This window comes from Saccostrea cucullata, unplaced genomic scaffold, assembly GCF_032062105.1.
Source record: "Saccostrea cucullata isolate Sc308-1 unplaced genomic scaffold, CSIRO_AGI_Scuc_v1 ctg2590, whole genome shotgun sequence".
In the NCBI taxonomy this organism is placed as follows: Eukaryota; Metazoa; Mollusca; class Bivalvia; order Ostreida; family Ostreidae; genus Saccostrea; species Saccostrea cuccullata.
Window position 1 is genome coordinate 4,918 of NW_026936795.1, and position 21,830 is coordinate 26,747.

The window sequence follows — 21,830 nt, forward strand, 5'->3', positions numbered from 1 at the left end:
ATTAGGCCTCCTTAGCTCCTGGCCTATCGACCTGCATAATTTACATTCCGGTAGAATTATCAAGAAATCAACTCTAAGCTAACTTTCAAAGAGTATTCACAGAAAAAAAAGAATACAAATGGAAACATTTTAATATATCTGTAATATGATATAAAATACCGTTTCGAATAAAATCAAGGTGGTTTCCCAAGAGAGAAGCATGCTGGGCAGGGGTCCTCCTACTATTTAGAGAAGTAAACATTAAAACTGCATCTTTCTTGTTGTTTTTATTCGCATAAAGTAGAGTCTTCTCTTAATTTGAAAAGAAAAAAAAATGTGCATGTATTTTTTTAAGACAATTTTTTTGAGGGTCTGTTTTATAGGGTTACACAAAATATACACATATACAATTGATAAAACACACCTGAAAATTCAATCATAGTTGTCATGGACCAGTTTCACACCACGTCGCTACATCGTCTTTTGTCCACCATATTGTCCCTGCTGCTCCACCATATTCTAAATTTAGCGTCTCTGCAATCCTCTAATCCAAAACAGAAGATTTATATACAATTTTGGTCATCTCTAATTTTACATGGTTTTGCAATAAAATGTTCAACTCATACCTTGTTCAAAATACTAGATTTTACACACAAACTGCATAAGAAAATATATATCCGCCTTTTACAAAGTAAATCAATTAAAGCGTACATATATGCATTCCTGTTACATTGCGAACAGTTTTACATAGCATATTGCTCTTTAAAGCTAACATCAAAAATATTGTTAAGTATTAAATCTTACTGAGCTGTGGTATTTTATACAAAATAATTATACTGTCGTTCCCCAGGTCTTGCTCTCAACGCCGCTAAAAATATAAGTGCATCCCAAGATCATACAGTAAGGGAAATAGAACACACCCAAGTTTACAAAGTATGGGTTATATAAAAGGCACAGAACCAAGATCACTAAGCAGAGGTTAACTTCTTCCGGCGTCCAGACTTCATCTGGCAAACACTAGCCACATCCAGTATAAATAACTGAGTAATCAAACGGGTTCGACCAGTATACGTTGATAAAAATAGTAAGAAGTACAACATAGTAACCAATAGGGCATGATTAAAAAAGGGTAACTCTTAATTTCCAAATAAAAAGAACTCTTACCAATAAATACCTATACAATTAATTCATATTTAACATTAATGCAATGTCACATGTTACAATACCCCCTTCTTAAAACAAAATATGGAATTTGGTAAAAAAAATTAAACTATGTACTTAGCAACGTCTTTATGAACTCGAAATTACTCGGGAACAACACGACTGAGAAAATCAACACCAATATTATCCACACCTTTGATAACCTTAATTCTAAAGTTGAACACTTGTAAAAAAAAAGGCCATCTCATCAATCAGCTATTTGAAGCTTTAGTCTTTACAAAATGCAGAAGGAGTCTATGATCTGTGTTCACAATAAACGCTGTACGATACAAGACTAAAAATTCTGTACGGCCCATACGACTGCAAGACACTCATTTTCCACAACAGAATATTGCTGTTCTCTGTCTAGCAGCTTCCGGCTTGGGTACGCAACAGGGAATGAACGTCCGTCATGCTTCTACATCAACATTGCGCCAATGCCATGATTAGATGCACTGGTTTTTAAGATGAATGGTTTCGTCAAATCTGGTAATCTGAGAATTGGACTGCAGAGCAATATGGATTTTAAACTCTTGGATGAATTAGCATGCTCTTGTTTCCATCAAAGCAGAAATAGTGGAAAATTTTGGCAAAAATTTTCTACAGTAGCCAATAAAACCGAGGAAATATCTAAACTGTTTCTTTTTCTCTGGCTACTCTCCCACTCCAAATGTAGAACTTTAGCCAGCTGTTGCAGAGTCTGGGGATGCGATTGTCTTTGGCAAATCATGAAAATCCATTTTGTCCAATGCTGCTTAATTTGCATTAAATCTAGCGATTTAGATGACTGTGACTGAAACAGGTTGTTGTTTCTTTAAAAGAATAGGTGTGTCAAACGACCCATATGTGGCTGTGTATTGTGACATTACAATACGGCTCTAGAATGCTGCAAAATTGAATGGGTATGTGTAGGTAGAACATGGTTAGAGTACCTTTTTCCATCAAAGTCCATTGAATTCGAACCAAATCAATCTTACTTTCTTATAATACCATTTTCCATATCATTACACTACCACCACCTACTTTTTTAACGTCCTGCAGGCAGTTATCTATCTAACCTTCATTAAAAAGCATTAGCACTCTTAAACTTATAAGAGGCTTTAGATAAACATTCTGGACTAGTAGGTTAACCAAAATGCTCAGCAGTGATGCTGTGGTCATACTCTATTCATCTGAGATCTTTGAAGTCGATATTTGGGGTGTTGTGGGGTCGGAACAACGGCATGAATAATCCTTTTGCAATAATTTGTAGTCAACTGAAAACGGTCTTATTAGATGATCTGTGCAGTTCAGGGATAGCTAATGCTTTAGATGACGTCCTTGCATTACATTCATGCAATTCGCGTAATCCTCGGAAGTGATGCTGTGCTGCTGATGTCACACGTAGTCTACCATATTTTTTGCAAACATTTGGTGTTCGATGTTAATGGTTTATGTTTTATAGGTTAGATATGGTCTAGGTGTAACATTAAAACCTCTTGCAACTGTAGATTGCGGTACCCCTGCTTCCAGTCGCCCATTTTCCTTTTTGTGCCACGCAACATTCAGATGCAGCAATTTAAGGAAACGTCAATTTTCAGATAAAACCAGATTTAAAATATCGAGAACCCCCGCTTTTGATAGCCCCTTTGTACCTGAAGGAATTGCATCGTAATTCAACAAATGAAAATTGAGATCAAAATTTTAAGGAAAATTTTGCAAAATCAGTTCTTTTTGTCTGTGAGACTTGTAGAATAGCTGTAAAGTTAACAATTGCATTAAAAAACCATTCATTTCACTCGAATACATCGTATTCATACAAAAATAAAAGGTATGACAAAACTATCAAAAATTTTTAGGGCACTGTTCCTACTATGCGTTTCTTTTTTTGAAGAGTATATTTACTACAAAAATGTAATTATGTCGTAAGTCAATCAAATACAATGTATGCCCACTTTGCCCCCCCCCCCCCCAAAAAAAAGAGGAAAATCCTGTGTATCAAAGATAGCAACTACTTGAAAATTCATATAAGTTTGTGAAAATAACGAAAAAAAATTACAGATGTTGCAAAAGATATTGTCAAATAAGATGAAGTAGCGAAAAAATCTTCCTGGTTAGTTTCTATAAGTGTGCATTATAGTGAACATTCCACTTAAAAATGAAAAGTCTTGTCAAAGTAGCATGTTAATTTTATATTTCTGCTCTCTCTCTCTCTCTAACATGTTTGTTGAATGAAAATAGCTGTCAAAATCTATTTTGTTTAGTTTATTATCACACAGCCTATATATTTCACATAAGATACTTCAGCTATTGAAACATCGTGCATGTAAAAAAAATTATAGTTGCGATCCTGTAATCATCTTTGATATACATATTCGATTTCTAACTCCACTTGTAAGCTAAGACAAATATTAATGGAGGGGATGGAGTCTTGTTGTTTTTTTTTTTTAAAGAACGACCATTATCATTATTTGCAGGGTTAAGGCACACCTGATATTAATTTTTATAATGTTAATCTTTTCAATTTTGACACCATACTTCCTATACTTAACAGTGTAAGTGCCTTATATAAATTCAATCGATATATTACTTTGAATGATAAAAATTATAAGTGGGACGTTATATTAAATTACATTTTATAATTTGTTATGTTTTTTTCGGTATCGTGTTGAATCCTCGACTTAATTACATTATGCTCCCTGTACTCTTCACAAGATGTGGTCACGTGCTGGAGTGAAATATAATGAAATATAACGCATTAATTGTTGTCAGTGATGTTGAAGCGAATTTTAGGGTAGGGACACTTTATGAATCTCAACATTTTCAAATATTCATTTTGGCATTTCGTTTTTTTTAAGAATGGGAGCTCTAGAGTTTAGTGAAGATATACATTTAAGGCCAATTTCGCATTATTTATCTTTCCAATACTGAACTGATTACTGCTTTTCTTTAAACAAAGGTCTTACATTGTAGGGATCCCATACTCTTCTTTATGACCTTATACTTTATTTACTTCAACAGGTTTGAAATTTCCTTACATGTTACGAAATTTTGGAAAGTCAGCACCATGGCAACAGAAAGAAAGATTGTATTTTGGACTATTTTATCCGCAATGCAATTGATGAATTCCTGTACAAGTCAAACACTTGATTCCAACTCGGATACTTGTTCTTAACAAGATGAAATAAAGACTTTAAAAGATCAAACAACATTTCTGAAGCAGCTCGTCAGCAATCAGGCCATTGAAACGGAGATGCTTAAGAAGGAATTAAACTCAGTCAAGGAAGCAATGTCCATATGTAAGAACTTTTTTTCAGATTTTTTAAAACAGGGTTTTGCATTTTTATTTGATAATATATTATAAAAATATCAAATTTGCCTACCACGTGCTGGGGGTAATAATGTTAACTAACCATTATCCACATCATCTTTTTATTTGCAATTCGTCAGTATGAAATTGATCCGGGGAATTATTTTCCGATTTATCAAACATTCTGATTGAATAATAAGCAAAATAATTGGTTTGCACCGATTCATATTTGATAGTTATATAAGATCCTGACACTTGCAGATGCGAATAAAAGTTGGCTTTGCAGTAATTGTATGAGTTCTCCGATTGAATAATTCTTAGATATCTAATTGGTTGACATCAAACTTTGTATATAAAAGATAGAATTTGTTTTGTTCACCTGCTGTATGCATCAACGTGAAGAAAAGGATTTTTCAATGTTAAATTAAAAATACATTAAGAAATTCCCAAATATGAAATGGTTTTTGCAAGTACTTTATATTTCTATGTACATCTATTTTCTCTCCAGTGAAGAAATCATAATAAAGGTTGAGTTTGTAAGGCCTTTATTCCACCTTTTTTATCTGTATGAACGTAACATTTTACTTTTGATGTGGTATAAAAATGTTTATTCAAAGGATGGCCCAACTGATATTGGATCCTACCCCCCACCCCCCAAAAAACCCGTTATATATAGGTGTTAAGAGAATGTCTTCATTTTATTATCTTATGGGGGCTGGTGGGTAAGTTATAGTCATTTTAGGCACAATATACATTCTCATTTCTTTTTCATTCATCCCCTACCACTGGAAAATCGATGCAACGTTTCTGATATTAGACGTTTGCTCTACAATGCAAGTAACAATTTGAAAAATAAATTCCAAATTTATACAACTGGTAATGTTTATTAGAATTTAGTTTTCTGATTTTGTTTGGTCGTGTCTTCAAATATATACCCCGGTAGTAGGATGGCATTGAAAAGTAAACGCTTATCATATATTATAAAAAAAATATATATTGCGGCTTTTTCTTCGGTCAATACGATGATCTCGAAATTTTCAAGTTCTCAATTTATCTCACCCTTCAGGTTCAGTAATTGGTATACTCCACATTTGATTAAATCAACGTATTGACGTTTAAAACAGCAATAATTACGAACATTGAATGTCGCACTCTGCGTATATTTAATTCTTATATACATGTATCTTAAATATTTTGGTCTTGACTACTTGCATGCATTTTGCATGTCTTTTCTTATAAATCATGTTTATATTTGAAAAAAAAATCATCTATTCTCCTCAGTTTTGTTATATTTATATTAAAATATATTTGAAAATATATATAGTGATGCCTGACCACATTGCCTGCCATGTGGTAGCTTCCAGTAATTCCAGTCCAGGTGTGGTCATTTTCGATCACGTGATCTCAAATATTGGAAGTGGGTACGACATTACCTCTGGGATTTTTACTGTACCAACAACAGGCTTCTGTGTGTTTTCTTGGAGCATAGAGACTTACGGACAGTTGACTGAGGCTGCACTTTTAGTAAACGGATTAGAAATGGGAATATCGAAGTCTGATGAAGCCCCATCCTACTACGACACAACTACTTCCTTCGCTGTCCTTAGCCTTACCAGAAAGGACAAAGTCTGGGTAAAAGTCAAAAGCGGGCGAGCAGAAGCGATGTATACAATGTTTTCTGGCTGGATGATCAATAAAAGCGGTAAAGTATTCTAACCTCTTTGAAAAATAATGGTTGAGGTGGAAAAGTCCTACAACTTTATCTTTTAAAATGTAATTGTTAGTAATGAAATGCAATATTAGTGCGGTTTGTGGATCTAACAACAGTCATTGTATTGTTCAATGTAATGGTAAAGATGCGTATGTCCTTGAAATGTTCAAGTTATTTGTCAGAATGTTTGATGGATCAAATATTTAGAAAAGCATTGGAACGACATGTCTTGGATTCAAACTGAATAATGTTCAGTGAACAAAACACTGAGCAATATAAAACCTCTTGGACAATGAATGATTTTAATTAAATATCTTGTTAGTATCAAATAGATTCTTTTTAATTTATTCAAATATAGTTTAAACAATATTTATTTATAAAATATACATCTTCTACATATAGTATTAGATCCGACAATTAGTTTATCAATAGAATTTATAGCCTCATAATACTAAATGTTAATAATCATATTAAAGGTCAAATTCAAAGGAAATAGATATGCTTGTAACTGATTTATGTTGTAAATAAAAGTTAAAAAGAGGGAATTACAATATTCGTTTAATTTTAACCCCTTTTGTGACCCCTTTTACTGGTCCCACACTTTAAACAGGGATAATTACATAAAAAATAAAACTTACACTACCAGAGGGTGCTTCAAAGGCAGTATGATTCATCATGTCTTGGCTGTTCTTGAGAAAAGTATTTTTAAAGATGTATCCCTACATATCCTAAATATGGCGCATTCCACCCTCGGAGACAATGGTGTAAAATAAATAACAATAGGCACCGCATCGGGCGTTTAAATTCATTTTCATCTTTTCTATTACCGTAGTTGTTAAAAAGATTTAAACACATTTTTCAAGATTGATATTTTAGTTACATAAATAAAAATGTCACATATTAAATGAAATCTTACGTAAACACCTCTGCGGAAGATCTTGATAAGCACTGGTCTTTCTTGAAAAGCAGAAATTATATAACTGCATTCTTCCCCTGATTTTCTTTTTGACACTCGTACCAAGAAATCACCGTTTTGTTTCAAAAGTCGGTCTGCTTCTTCCTGGGGAATAAATCCATGAAACCATGACTCTCTTTTAAATTTTCTTCCAAGATCACAGTGCTCATTCTATCGAAGAAATGTTCTACGTTAGTCAAATTGATAACTAAACTAGATTATTCTTAATGCCATTTTTTCAAGATGAACACAAAAGATGCGTTTATTGACCAATATGAAGTCGGTTCAAAACATTTAATAACTCAATAACATAATAATGAGAAAACTGTTCTCACAATACATAAAGTTCTCTGTATTTACCTGTTTAAATATCACTAAAAATAACGTTCATTAATAGAGTTACTTCCCGTTTTTGTGACGTCATTCGAGACACTCGACGGAATCTAGTTATATAAGTATAGTATTTTGGTATATAACTACTCTTGATTATCTAAAAGAATGGTAAATTTTAGGGAACATATAAATGTTGATATACCAGGGTTACGTGTAGATCTTTCAATTAAGAATAGCTAGGCTTTGTATGTTTGAGCCAATCAAGGAAAAGCCGGTAAGGGTGAAAGTGGAAATGAAAATCATACAAAGTTCTGACCAAGTATCATCGCAGAACCTAGCGAATGTACACAACTGATATTTAATCGCTTTTACTCAATCACCTAATATTACCGCAGAGATGTTTACAAAAAAAATGATTTATGTATTGTTCCTTATTCATCATACATAGATGGGACCAAGACTTTCACTCGTAAAAAATTACAGAATTCTTTTCTTTACATTTCATGGCTGTTTGAACAGGGGATACATGTACACAGGATTTTTTAATGTAAATCATACTTTGGTAAACAATGAACAGATCAATAGAATTTACTGCATCATCGGATATAAATTTATCATCCGTGGGAATTCGAAGATATTGCTATCACACTGGTGCTTTTTTTTGGGGGGGGGGGGGGTCCCCTAACCACCCACCCTGGGTGTTTCGTATCCCAAGGATTCTTTGACATTTTAAGAATTAAATATTTTTCTATAACATATCACAAAGGATTACAAATGAACAATCCAAAATGTAAGCTTAACCTAGCCCTTTTAGTTTACATCTATAAATATTCATACACTCTGATAATAAAACAGGAACGTTCCGTTTCAGTATCAGAGGGTATGAATTTTCCCGTCCCCAAGCACCCGTGATTACTATACGTATGTCTGGAATCTTAATGCGTAACAAGGAATTTTTATTTGTCCGCCCCTCTCGATCCTCCCGAAATGACATTTCTTTGTTTTGCCCCCAAATGGAAATTGCTTCCTACAGGCATGCTTTGCGTAAAATCTTTGTCATAAGGCGCTTTTATTAAAAAAAAAATATTTTAATATGAATTTCTTCATCCTAATTTAGTTTATATGCTCTTTTGGTAACTATGTCAAGACGCCGGTCAAAGAGAAAAATACTGCAGAAAAACAAATGAAGTGGACAGTAAAATATGGAGGAACGATCACTGAAGTTTTATTTTTTTGATAATATTATAACAGAAAAAAGTGCAACTGCATGGAAGTAAATAAACACATTCTTGAGAAAATATTATCTGAGACGGACATTATACTTAACATTTATATATCCTGACAAGAAATGAAATCACCAACTCTGTACAAGTATATTATCCGAGGAAAATTGCCTTACAGGCACGAACTATAGGTGAGAGGGGGGGGGGGTGCTCCCTGACTTTTTCATATAAATATTTCTTAAATTTTAATTTAAAAAGGAAATTTTCATGAAAGGTTAGTAACAACCCCTTTCCCGTTTTGTCACAGAAAAGGTCATTTTCCTACATCTCATTATACTCATTATATGTACGAAAAAGACTACCCCCTTCCATTTTATTTTTTTTTTGGGGGGGTCACATTTTTTAATCAAGAATCTTTTTGGCTTGTCTATTACCCCCCCCCTTTTTCATATTCAGTCTGCTCACCATATGCTTAACATTTATTTAGTTTGCTTGAAAGAATATAACATTTATGTACACGATAAAAACATACAGATAGTTTTTTCTCTATCATTTTCTACTCTACGTACATTCATTGTGCATCTCTCTTATCGCAGATTTCTCGGATGGGTATATCACCGCCTCGGTAACCTTCCGTCTTGAGCGCAGGCACCTGAAAAATGGTTGATGTACATCCACCACCCCCAACGAAATATTTTTGGACACGATAATCATTTCCTTGTCTATCATTTCAAATAATAATTTCCTTGTCTATCATACCAATACTTTGATATTTGATACGGTCCATCGGATGAGACCGTGTAAACCGAGGTCCTGTGTCGCTGTAGGTGCTGGCACGAAAAAGATCCCTCCTTGCTCAATGGCCCTAAGTGCCGAGCATAGGACAAAATTTTCAGCTTTTCGTCGGCAAATGATGACGTCTTCATATGAGTGAAAAATAAATAAATAGACTCAATAAATCGATATTTGATTATCATCTTCCGTTTTCTGTCAAGTTTTAGAAATTGTTCTTTTACGGTTTATGAAAACTGCAAGTACTTTTTATGGCTTTGACAGCATACTAGAGGTAGTTTACGGCAAGATACATGTTCTTTTGACTTGGCGCCGCGTAATACATGTATGTACGATACCGAGCACATACTGTAAAGGGACAATCTCTGTAACTTGACAAAAACGGAAAACATCAAATTATTTATGGTATTGGTATGTATACGAGGAATTCATGTATATTGTCTTAGTTAAATTTTCAATAGGAGAGAGAGTGCAAAATCTCAGGTGCCTGTCATCTTGTCTAGTACAGTACTGTAACCAAAATAATTGAAATAAAAATTTTAAAACCTTTCCCTTTCAAACAGTATTGGGGCTTTAAAACCTAAACTGAGAAATTAAAATACGACTTAAATTTTGAAATAAACCCAAGAAATCCGTCAGACATTTTATATTTAATTAAACTGTAGGCTAAACCAGCCACGTAGCATCGTTTTTGAAAGGGGGACAGCCAGAGAAAAGTTTTAAAAGTTGACAAGCAACAAAAAGGGGGGGGTGAAGAATTGCCCAAACTCGAAACCCTAGTAAGCGTAATGTTTGTGAAAAAATGGGGAGGCCTCCTCTGCACCCCCTCCCCTGTGGCTACGTGCCTGTAAACTGATCTATGTAAAAATATTAGTCATATTTATAGCTTTGCATGTTTATTGGGCTCAAAACGTACCATTTCTCTTAGACTCTCAATTTAATATGAATACTTAGTATTCTCCTCAATTTCAGGTTCGTAAACAATAAATAAATATACTCATATCTTGTCCCGAATTATTATTAAAGTTAAAAGCGCATATGACAGCATCTAGAGAACAATAATTTTCCAAACCCGTCAATATAGTATGCACTTCCTATTTCACATTGTCTCTAATGACGTCATGCAACAAGGGAGATAAGCGATTTACAATAAATGATCCACTTGTCACTCAGGTAAGTTTAAACGACATTTAGTGATGGAAATTGGTGACAAAAAATTAAACAGACCTCAGAATGTTATTCATATGATTCCAGAGGCCGATAATAATGAATAATTATGAATTTTCACATAAATATTATATTTGACCTTTAATAATTAATGATGGTATTAAACTTTCTTATCTATAAATGATATGATACCGGTGTTTCCTGCCTATATATATTGTAACAAAAATAAAATGATAAAGCATGAAGATGGAGATGGATATGCAGAGTAATAATTGTTTTAAACTTTTCACTTTAAAGTACATGTTACATGCTTAAATACGATATCAATCCAAGCATGATTGCATGATACAATGCTAAATGCAATGTGCTTGCATTCTTATTCCATGACTTTTGTTTACGTTATGAAAATAAAAAATTGTATTATTTTCTTCGAAAAATGATTATTTAAGAATTTAAAAGTCTTTTTTAAATGATCGAAGCCTCATTTTAATCTTTTTCTTGTTATTTTCAGATAGTACGGCATTTTATGCTTTCCTTTCGAGTGATGTAAGCGGTTCTCGAATTATCTTTAACAACGAAACGCTAGAGACGCATGATGCTTACTCCACGTATACCGGGAAGTTTGCGGCGCCTCGTTCTGGTCTTTACGTGTTTATGATGTCAGGACTTGTCTTTGGAGATTACGAATTCAATTGCAAGTTTGTATTCAGTGACGGTAATTCTCAGCCAGAAGTTTGGGTAGACTCGACCAACGGTAGGTACGACAGCAGTAGTTACATGACATTTGCCTGGATGAACTCTGGCGACTACGTGTATATCGGCGCCCAGAGGATGAATGCCACGTCCATGTTAGCAGGATGGCTGCTGATGGATGATACAAACGGTAACTTTAATATTTTTTTTCATCATTGTATACTAAATACGAAACAGGTATTTTCAAATGAATAAATATAAAAAAAAATTACAGGTGGAATTTAAATTCATGAAAATGACACTGAAAATATAAAATAAAAAATGTAATCATATGATCCGTATTTTCCTTTTCTGGCGTGACAAGCTACAAATAATTTTTTGGGACTTAAAAAATTTCTAAAATTTTTATCTCGTTTGAAAAATGATTTTAAATCTTATCTAACTTTGGGATGTATATGAATCTGCTGCTTACTTCCTCCTTCCGATACACTGGAATACTTTCATATAGGGCTTAAGATTTTGAGATTACCGAGTTGTATTTTATCTAATATTCCTATTTCCCCCCATAGTATTTGAAATTGAACTTATCAATACAATAAGGAAAATATATTTTGTTTATTTTCATTTATAAGATTTTTGCAAGCCTTTATTTGTACCTTTTTTGTGAAAAGCTGGCTTTGTCAAAGCAGTCGATATTATTAAGAAAAGAAATGGATCAAATATGCTTATAGATTCTTCAGTTAGTTACGGATTGTTATTCTCCTTCAGTTTCCTAAATATATTTCAACTTTCAAAAGAGAGATAAAACATAAAAGAAAAATAAACACGAAGCAATAAATACTACAAAGATAAATGTTAATGACTTTTATTATTATCATTATCATCATCGTTGTTAACGTTGTAGGTAACATTTCCAAGTCGTATTTTCAGAGAACTAAAGGAAAAAGATGAATAAAAAAATCTTCAAACACAATTATATGAAGTAATCAATTATATTTTGTTTTTAAACCCTCATAATTTTTTTCTTTATTTTCTTTTCAGTGTCAAAATCAAATTTTCCAGCTTTTTCTCGCTCATTGATGGGGGGCAGTCGCTGTTTTTTGGCATACTTCTTTTTGAAAACTGATTTTTAGGTATTGATTTTATTTTATATTGAATAAAATTTTCTATGATTTAAGATGGAAACATAATATCATGAAGCTGATATAAGTCATTCCATATCTGTAATTATATGCATATATCATTATTTCAATCATTTGAGGGGAATCTCCCTGATTTGATTTTTTCCCGTGACACCTCTTTCCTGAAAAATAATAGTCATATGAATAATGAATTTGGATAACTGAAATAAGAGGCCAATGGGCCACAACATTCACATTATGACTCTGTACAATTTCTGAGGAAGTTTTCATATTAAAATGACTATATACTTTCACTATTCTTTAATAACGGCAACACCGCTGATGACATCACATGGACAAGATTTCCGTCAGAAAAATAGTTCTAACTAGCCTCAGAAAAAAGTTTTACTGAGCCCTTGGATTAGGTGAGCTAAGAGTCATTTATATATTTTGCGTGTTTCGAGGTCATTTGATACTAAACTAAAGAAAGTGAAAGTATAATGTAATTACAAAATATAATGACGTGTCCCTCTACAAATACTCACCGAATAAAAAATACAGGCCCTTTGCTTCATTCACATAATACCAGGTCTAAGGATCACAAAACATCTTAAGCTTAAGTCGAAATATTCTTGTTGTACTAGAATGTTGATTAAGCTAAGAAGACAAAAATTAAGATATTTTTTTATTACTTCTCTACAAAAGTGTTGATATCTGCAAAATTAGAGATTCATTCAATGATTAAGAAATATTTTACAGATGATTAACAATTGTCTGTTTAATTATCTCAGGAACTGGACTTACACAGCATTTAGAATTAAACAGTGTTTTTGTATGGTATGTATTGGCCATAGTGGTTAGAAACAGTGTAAACACAAAATATAACTTGTTTTCAGTCAACAATCAACAGGGGCGTATCACGTACAACATTTTATTTGTTTGAATTGTTCTCAGTCATGCTGTCGACACATCAATATCATCCAATTCTTCACATTAAATTCTTCACAAAACATATCTAATCATCCTTTAGCCATTTTTTGGTTACAACAGTTAAAAATAATGGATGTTGCTGCAATTCGAGTGATGCTCGATATGTATATAAAAAGGGGCAGATTTCCTCATTGCACCACATGCTGATAAATGCAAAGAATTATCAATAATGTAAACTACTAAATTTTGACTTTTTACAAGGCATGAAATCCCAGTTGACACAAAAAAGTTTAGGTTCTTCAGGAGGATTTAAGCGGATAATTGATGTCTATTTAGGTTGAATTATCTGCAAACATATGCACTGAAAAAAGTGTGGCAATATTGGGTAAATGACAACTTTGTCTACCAATAAAGTCAGGGGGCAAACATTGCGTGCTTGTACCTTGGCAGTTTCTGCCTGCCACCTTTCTTGCTCATTGTTATGTTATTTTTGGAGATACTTTTTTTTATTAATTTGTATATTCTAAATGTAATTTGAGATATTGGGAAGATCAAGTAATGTATTGTATTTACATATAAATTTTACAGTGATGTATTGCAGAGTATTTATCTCTGCTTTATCTGATTTATCCTTTAGTTTTCTGTGGTCATTTATACATGTATAATAAATCATAAATTCATCCTTCAAACCATGTTTTTAAAAAAAAAAATTATGGATGTTATATAGCCTTTATATTGTTATTTGTATGCACAAAAACTAGCTTCACTGAACTTGTAAAATTACACTGGAGTACAATAAGTTAGACATGACAATTTTGTAAATAATAGCATATATGTACCGTATGTATGTAATGATATTTGAGTTTGCATGTAAAGCATGTAAATCATGTAAATTCGTGTTTGGTTTTGTGTAATTATTAGATTAATAGATAAGTGGTAATTTATCGACCAATCAGAAGAGATACTGAGTGTAGATTCTCTTTTTTTTTTAATTCGATCGCAGTCAAAGGGATTTTAAAGTGTTAACCATCAACCACCCCGGTCATGATTCTACCTCTGCCAAATATTATATTTCAGTTCTAATGCTGTTTTTGTTCACCTGAGCTGAAAGCTCTGATCACCCATTGTTCGTCGTCCGTCCGTCTGTAATTTTTTCTCGTTTTCATCTTTTTTTTTCAAGAACCACTGGGCCAATTTTAACCAAACTTGGTACAAAGGATCCCTAGGTAAAGTTTAAATTGCTGAAATGAAGGGTCAAGTCCTCTTCCAATTGAAGATACTCAAGAAAAGACAAAAATAGGTTGGGATCATTTAAAAAAATTTCTCAAGCACAACCGAGCTTGAAAAAATGAAATTTATGTGGAAATACTAAATTGTTAAAATCATGACCTCCGGGGTAGGGCGGGCCTCAATAGGGAATCCAATTTTTCATTGAAATATTAAGGGAAAAAACTTTAAAAATATTCTTCTCAAGAACCACTGGACCTGAAAAGCTGAAACTAATTTGAAAGCATCCTGGGGTTATGTAGATCGTAAATTGTAAGGTAGATTCTTAATTGTTAATATCATGATCCCCAAGGTAAGGACAGAGCGACGATAGGGAAATCCAAGTTTACACTGAAATATATAAGAAAAATCTTTAAAGAACCACTTGACCAGAAACGCTGAATATTACTTGGAAGCATCCTTGGGTACAATAGGTTCTACATTGTTAGAAATCTGCTCCCCTGGGGGTAAGGCTGGTTTACAATAGATGATATGAGCGGGAAATCCGGTAGAGAACAGCAAAGCCTACGGTACTCAGACTAGCGATGTGGCCTTTGGTCCTCTTGATGAATAGTCATGTTTTGTTTTGTTTTTCGTTTTTTTTTTGTTGTTGTAGACAGTTTGGCGTTTTTTTGTCTGCCATGGCAGTTTATGACTGCCACCTTTTTTGATTATTGATATTTTTGGATATTTGATTAATAATTTGGATATTCTAAATGTAATTTGATACATTTGGAAGTTCAACTAATGATCTGTATTTACACATAACTTTTTCATTGATGCATTCTGTAAGAGTGATATTCCCTTTATCTGAATTATATTTTAATTTTCTGTCGTCCTTTATACATGTATAATAAATCATCCATGAAATCGGGTGTTTGTGTTCGTTTCATAGTGATATGATATTACATGTAACTATAAATAGTTTTAGGATTGCGCAAAAAATAGCTTCATTGAACTTGTACATTTAAGATTACACTAGCGAATATTAAGTCAGATATGATATTTAAAAAATATATATATTTCTGTTGTTTTCAAATATAAGCTAGGGTTCTTTTCGAGAATTTAACGCACATTCCAGACGCCCAACTTGACAGTGAATACTGCAAACTACATTGTTAAGTCAAATATAAGGCAATCAATGTTTAAAAATTTGCATCATTGTAAAGGCTTAAAAAAGGGCCCAAATTTTTACTTTGATATCACACAAAATTGATTATAATACATGAAAATTAAATTTTTTGCCATTTTAAACTGTATTAAGCATGTTAAGATAAACAAAAACATCTTCTAGACATGAGTCATTTTGGTAAACATGACGTATTTTATGTGCTGTGAAAGTCAGATCAAGTACCTATTTTTTACAGTGACAAATGCACCTTTTATTGAACAGAATACATGTAGTATTTACATATTTTATATAGGCTATTAAAACCAATGTTAATTTTTGCTTCATGCGATTATTCAACGATTAGCGAGATATTGTATGTAAAATATTTTACCGTGTTTATGTGTAAAGGTTTGGTCTGATTAAGGTAGAACCTACATGTATGTTGGAAATGTCTTTTTTGTCACAAGATTTTAAAACTTTTCAAAATGATAAATTTGCAATCGCTTATCAATCAGTCAACGTCACACGGCATTTTTCCTTGATATTGAATGTAGAGCAGCCTGTGAGACATGGAATGGTAATGACATACTGCGACTACACATTTTTAGTCATTTTTAAGGGTACTTGTCATGAAAAGAATATATTGTAAAATTTTAAAAAATACTTTATCAATCATCGTCGGTCGTTGACTTTATTAACTGAACAGTATTTAACAGTATTTCTCAATAATAAATTCTTTTTTATTCCTCTTACATAAAAGATAAGTTGACATCTAAGAAAAAATAGGCATATGAAACTCAGTATTTTTAGACAATTTCTCAACCTAAAGAACTTTATTCGGTAATGACTAATATTTGCCCCCCAAATCAAATTTTGACGGAGAAATATTTAATTATGTTCTTAAACAGGGGAATATATGCTGACTTCAAAGTACTGAATATTTTCATAAGCAATGACGTCATATGTTTGAAATGACGTCATAAATGACGTAAATTTTAAATTTCCACGATTTCTACAGAAAAATGCATATTTTACGTCAATATTTTGAGAAAAAGTCACCGAGCGCATGTCTGTCCGAGCTCAATAATTTGTTTTAATGTGAAGAATGATAATATCAATGAAATATGTAAATTTTGTTCCTGAACAAACTTGCGCTATATAAATTTTAAAGCTAAAATTGATGAAATTTTGTCCATTTTGTCTTCTTTCTTAATAATGATATGAAATCGGACTAGTTTGTGACGTCATAAATACCAAAATTGTGAATAAACTTCTTTGAAAGTATAATATGTTATGTTAATTCATATTTCTCATAAAATTTATAGAATTTAGCACATTTCAAGAATTTTTCAAAATTTTATTTTTGTGGGGGCATAGATATGTAATATACCGCATATAGTTCTTTGTCAATATTTTTCAGAAGTCTTTGTTAGAATGTTTTCAACCTTTCATATTATGAAGAACATACCCAATTGATTACAAAAAATGAATAATGTATATACCTTTCCCCTCAAACAAGTGAGAAATAGGTTATTTACCGAAGTTATATTTCTTGACATTTTTGCACTTATACAGAATTAAATTAATAACTGACTTTTTGGGGTTTTTCAGATTCACAAAGTTAATATTTATCAATTTTTTTTTTACTGGAACAGATCATTTTTTGTAGAAAATTTGTAATTCAACACCAACCATATTAGTTAAAAATAATTAATTCATAATTAACAAATAACTATGAAAAAGAATGCATTCCATGATATACATCAAATAATGATACATAATATTCAACACATCTTTGACTAAAGACACGTTCATCGGGATATTAATGATACTCTTTAGTTGGCAACGTAAGATTTAAATTTTAGGATGTAGCATTCCCTCATAATAGCTGTAACCAACAGAAGATATCACATTGTAATTTGATTACATGATAATGGATTTCTTCACTTTAGGTCAAGATCTATAGTAAAGGAAAGGTGCCTACAGGTTTCTCTAATATGAGAAATGTAATAAGTCATTTAGTTTTATGATTAAAAATATATAAATTGATTATACAGTGTTGGTATTAAGAGTATTGCATGATTTTAATATGAGTTCCATGAATTTCAAATTGCTTTACTTATTTTCTTCAATTTCTATTGAAGATGTAAAGTATGGGAAAAAAGTAACATTAAATTGATGATGACGTCATAAGGTTGTAGCACAAGCTAAACTCATAATGTCATACGACGCAGGTTCTACGTTAAGATCGAGGTGGTATATGAAATCGTCTTTTCGCAAGGACATACACTTTATAGATTTTAACAATTTTTCAAATCAAATTGTTAAAGAATATCTTAAACGAATGTCAAATATATGTTTATCACTTTTATGCTCCTTTTATAAAACTGCGCTTCAAAATAAGCAAAGAAAATTATGACACATAAATAAAATTTAGCTATTGCAACAGGAATTATTAAAAACTATAAGTGGGGTGTATTTTAAACCAGAAACATGCTATTACATTCGTAAACATTAACATAGGCTTTCACAAACAGGAAACTGGTGTTTTCTTAATTTTTGCTAATCCTGTGCTTAGGTTGGTTTCGACTCTTTTATTAACTTTTTTATATAATGGTATATATTTTTGAGCACCTTCTAGGTCCGAAATATAATAATATTGATTTTGTGCAGTTGATGACTTTTTTTCTATGTCTCTCCGTTTTTGAGGTCTCTCTATTTAATGTTAGAGATCTCAGATAAAACGTTTAATTATCTCTATCTGATCAATATTGCAGAACGAATATATAGTTTTAAAAATGTTATTGATTTTCTATACCTAATATGTGTCCACTATATTGTCTGTAGGGGATCGAACCGTGTTAGCAGGACACATTCAAGGTGATGGGATAAAAGCAGACAGAAAAGCTATCATGAACAAGGCAAGCACACGGACACATGGGAACACCAGAGGTGGAAATAAATGCCCATAAGCATCACCTATGTATGGTCACACATTATGTGTGCAAAGCAATCGGCAATACTCAGTTGACTCCGCTAGGTTTCATTCAGACCGCTGATGTGATAGATGGAGTAATACGTATCAAGGCGATACATTTCTCCGCCCGAAACTGCCTTGTCATTCATTTCATGTTTTACTCTGCCTAATGTTCTTAGAAAAGGTTTCTTAATTAATTTTGTGTACCTTTTACGTACCTTTGACACCTTTGACGAGAAAAGTGTGCGTGGTACGAGCTACCCGAGGAGCTCCGAGTGTGTGCAAAGGCCAAATCAAAATATATTTGTTTCCCTTAATGAAACAGATGCAATTAAATCCCACCAACTAGAGTAAAAAAAATGTTTTATTGATATATATTAACAAAACCTTAATTCTTTAATGTCCGTCAAATGTTCACATGCAATAATACAGAAGTTGCTAGCTTTACCAGTGGAATATATACAAGTCCTCTACATATCTTTAACAAGGCGTATAAAGAAAAGTAATCAGGGTGGAGAGAGAAAAGACAAATCATAAACACAGGTTTATAATTTTGTAATGTTTATTTTCCATTTAATTATCCTGTAACAAAACGTAAAGAAACACCATGGTACCATTTTTCCGTTGACTAACGACACGTGTCTGTACATTTATTTGTATTTAAAACTCAGTTTTTCACAGAATGTGAATTAAACTGACTCAATTTTAGATTTGATTTTATTTTCATTGAAAAAAAAATTAAGTTTGTAGTAAGCTATTATAAAATCCATCATAGATATCTTTTTAACTCCTAATTAGCAAAAACAGACTAATCTTTTATATGTCAATCTAATACAAGACCATAAGTTATAAACGTGCTTAAAGATTTCCTTGGATAACTCCCATGCTGTTTATCATGTAATTGTCTTATTAAGCAATGTTTATCATTGAAATGTAGTTAAGATTAAACACACAGGAAATGTTTCAGGGTGAAATCATGATAACGAAGGTATGCCAATGTCAACAGTAAAATGATAAGTTAAAGGCGTTGCCATTGGAACTCTTCATGCAATTCGCTGGTAATATTTATTGAAATAAGGATCTAGTGCATTGTCTTGAATTTCTTGATTGGCAACACAACTGTAGAGTGATAATCAGTAAGAGAGTACAGAAATTTTGTATTAAGTATATCTCTACAAAACTATTTTACAGTTCTTCAAAAGGAGGTAACAAAATGACAAAAGGACTGTTGATAATTTTAACTACTGCATCCTGGATAAATTACTGCATATGCCAGCGCCTCCATCCTAACTCGGTCACATGTTCTGAGCCAGATGAATTAAATTTTCTAAAAGCGGAACTGAGTGATGTCCAGCAGCTTGTAAGACGTCAGTCTATTAAAATGGAATTGCTGGAGGAAGAATTAAACTATGTTAAAAAGAAACTGTATAAGAGTAAGTACTGCTTTCTTTACATATTAAAGTGGAACTGACTTCTATCTTATTTAATAAATTAAAAAAGATATGTGATAATTGCCGTTTGCTGTTGTAACTCATTTTAATCGATCTTTTAAATCATTTCGGACATTATAATGACTCAATTTCATTGTAGTTATGATAATAGCTACATATATTTTTATACCCCCCGCTTGAAAAGCGGGAGGGTATATAGTAATCGTTAATTCCGTCCGTCCTTCCGTCCGTCTGTTACGCTTTGGGGTACCTATCTCTTATCCGCAACTCCTCTCATACCACTGAATGAAATTTAAGGAAACTTTCACAGAATCTTTATTACATATTGCCATTGTGCACCTCCTATTTTACTTTTTGATCCGACACATATTTTGGGTTTTCCGGCCACAGCAAACATGGACTTTTCCATTATAACTTTATGGAGGCGGGGGGTATCATTTAGTGAGCTCATCGCTCACAGTACCTCTAGTTTTTATTTAAAACACGATTATAAGTGAATATTTTGTTTAACAAATATAAATATTTTCACAAAATCAATCATTTAATTGTTTCCAGCAATGCCTGACCACGTTGCCTTTCATGCAATTGCTTCTAGTCGCTGCCGTCCCGGGGTAATTTTTTTCGATCATCTAATAACAAATATTGGATTCGGATACGACAAATACTCCGGAATATTCACTGTACCAACAACAGGTTTTTATGTGTTTTCTTGGAGCATAGAGACATACGGACAGTTGACTGAGGCTGCACTTTTAGTGAACGGATTCAAAATGGGAATATCGAAGTCTGATGAAGCCTCAACTTACTACGACACATCCACTTCCTTTGCCGTCCTTAATCTTACAGTGGACGACGAAGTCTGGATCAAACTAAAAAGTGGAAGTGCACAAGGGAAGCATACCATGTTTTCTGGCTGGATGATCAATAAAAGCGGTAAATCATTTTAACCTCCTTGAAAAATAATGGTAAAGGAGAAAAAAGTCTGACAACTTTATCTTTTCAAATGTAATCGATAAAAGTTTAATTACTCTTATTAAAAAATACAAGAAATAAAATTCTATTTTTATACGGTTTGCGGAACTCACAATAGATCATTCAATGTAATAGTAAATATGCCTATGTCTTTTGTAAGAAAGTTAAAGTTCTTTGTCAGAAATTTTGATGGATCAAATATTTAGAATTAAAAGCATTGAAACTAAATGTCTTGGATTCAAAACCCTGAAAAATGTAAAACATCTTCGCCCATACATGATTATAAGTACATAAACTGATTCTATAAGATTATAAGATTATTTTAAAAAATCCATCACTTATATGTACATGTAGCATGCTTAAATACAATTTCAACACCCAATCATAACTGCATGATACAATGCTACATGTAAATTGACTTGTGTTCTCATTGCATGACTTTTGTTCAGCGTAATGAAATTAAAGAATTTCAAGAAAAAGTAATTATTTCAGATTCCCTATAAATCAAACAAACAATATGGATGTTATTTTGCTTGTTTAATGTGGCGCTTCTGGCCGCGGTGATCAATTTTCTTGGGCTACCACAGGGCTGCCCCACAATCAACAATCAATACAATAAATGTGACGACCCAAATCGGGCGGATCATGCACTGGGTAGGT

General features: G+C 32.5%; 1 protein-coding gene across 2 annotated transcripts in view; it reads left to right on the plus strand.

Annotated features, from left to right (window-relative positions):
• The first annotated feature begins 4,051 nt into the window (after positions 1 to 4,051).
• The window catches only part of LOC134246608 (uncharacterized), a 46,412-nt gene continuing 28,633 nt past the window's right edge, over positions 4,052 to 21,830 (plus strand). The window contains exons 1-2 of one of the 2 annotated variants that reach the window (XM_062728988.1): positions 4,052 to 4,457; positions 5,793 to 6,170. In XM_062728988.1, the coding sequence (XP_062584972.1) occupies positions 4,412 to 4,457; positions 5,793 to 6,170 (424 nt within the window). In that variant the 5' untranslated portion in view covers positions 4,052 to 4,411. Of the gene's footprint in view, positions 4,458 to 5,792; positions 6,171 to 19,945; positions 20,181 to 20,753; positions 21,132 to 21,830 lie in introns of those variants that run through there. The other variant, XM_062728987.1, reaches the window with a different exon arrangement.